This window comes from Belonocnema kinseyi, chromosome 3 (genome assembly GCF_010883055.1).
Source record: "Belonocnema kinseyi isolate 2016_QV_RU_SX_M_011 chromosome 3, B_treatae_v1, whole genome shotgun sequence".
Lineage (NCBI taxonomy): Eukaryota > Metazoa > Arthropoda > Insecta > Hymenoptera > Cynipidae > Belonocnema > Belonocnema kinseyi.
Window position 1 is genome coordinate 24,960,456 of NC_046659.1, and position 1,268 is coordinate 24,961,723.

At 30.4% G+C, this 1,268-nt stretch overlaps 1 protein-coding gene across 1 annotated transcript in view; it reads left to right on the forward strand.

Annotated features, from left to right (window-relative positions):
• The window catches only part of LOC117169746 (26S proteasome regulatory subunit 6A-B), a 147,527-nt gene extending 147,047 nt beyond the window's left edge, over positions 1-480 (forward strand). The window contains exon 3 of the mRNA XM_033356252.1: positions 310-480. Coding sequence (XP_033212143.1) covers positions 310-480 — 171 coding nt within the window. The remainder of the gene's footprint in view (positions 1-309) is intronic.
• Positions 481-1,268: the final 788 nt, after the last annotated feature.

Sequence of the window (1,268 nt, forward strand, 5' to 3'; positions counted from 1 at the left end):
GTGCATTATTTTTACAATGCAAAGAAGCAATTTTATCAAGGACTTATTATAGTGATTACAAATGAGACTTGTGCAAATGGAATATTCGAAATTTAGAATATTTGGGTATGATAATCTACAGCAATAATGTACGTCATTTACGAAAGTCGAAAATGCTTTCTGAGTTATGAAATTCCCCTGTTTCTAGGTTTTGAGGAAACTTCTTTGCTAAAGTCAACAGGAATCAATAGGAACGCTGCAATTTAAAATGATTTTCGAGTTAAAAATAAATTTTTATTACGAGAATATATATTTTTTTATTCGGTTCAGAAAGAAAATTGGATACATTCAGAAAGAGTTAAGTGGGGAGCCATTGGGAAACATTCGGCGACATTCGGAAATGATCAGAAAGAAGTCAGAGAGTGGGACATTCGGAAAGACTTGGAAAGGTTCGTGGGACAGCTCAAGGTTCACGAAGAAACAGAAGCAAAGTTGACATAGCCCTTTCCGATTCTCTTTCCGAAACCTTTCTGAACCTTTCCGACGTGGCCTTTCCGATCTTTTCCTTTTTTCGGCAGGGTTGAGGGACTCCTTTAGGGATTTATCAGGAGATGAAGCAACTCGAAAATGATTTAAACAAATTATGAATCTAAAATTCGTGACTTAGAGAGATAATTCGATATACTTCATGAAAAATTTCGATAATAAAGACTGTAAAAAATTTTAATATTTCTAACATTAAGACTTTTAAAATCAAAACATTCATGATTGAACAATTTTGAACACAAATGACTTGAAATTGTCAAAATGTCAATACGACGTCATTAGCAATCAATAAACAAAGAAATATTAATCAAAGTTACACAACATATAATTTAATGTTAATTTTAAATATTTATGAAAATATCACAAAAATATTTGTTTTGAATTAAAGAAACCGTTTCTTCAACATAATTTCTTTATTCCACCGAAAGTTTGGGGCTCAAATATATTGTTTTCCAAGGGAAATTATGAGACACGTTGTTTATTTTTCATCAAAAAATGTTCACCAAAGTTAATTATTTCTATTTGAAAAGCCTGCCATTATAGTTTGGGTTCAGAATTCATCTTTTTTGTTTGAAAATTTTACTGTTTGGTGGAAAACTTCATTATTTTGATGAAAATTCGATTATGTTGTAAAAATCGACTATTTTGTTAAAAAGCCACCTTTTGTATTTGAAAAATCCACTGGTTTGCTGAAAATTTGTCTTTTTGAACACAGAATTTATCCTTTTTTTTGGTTGAATATT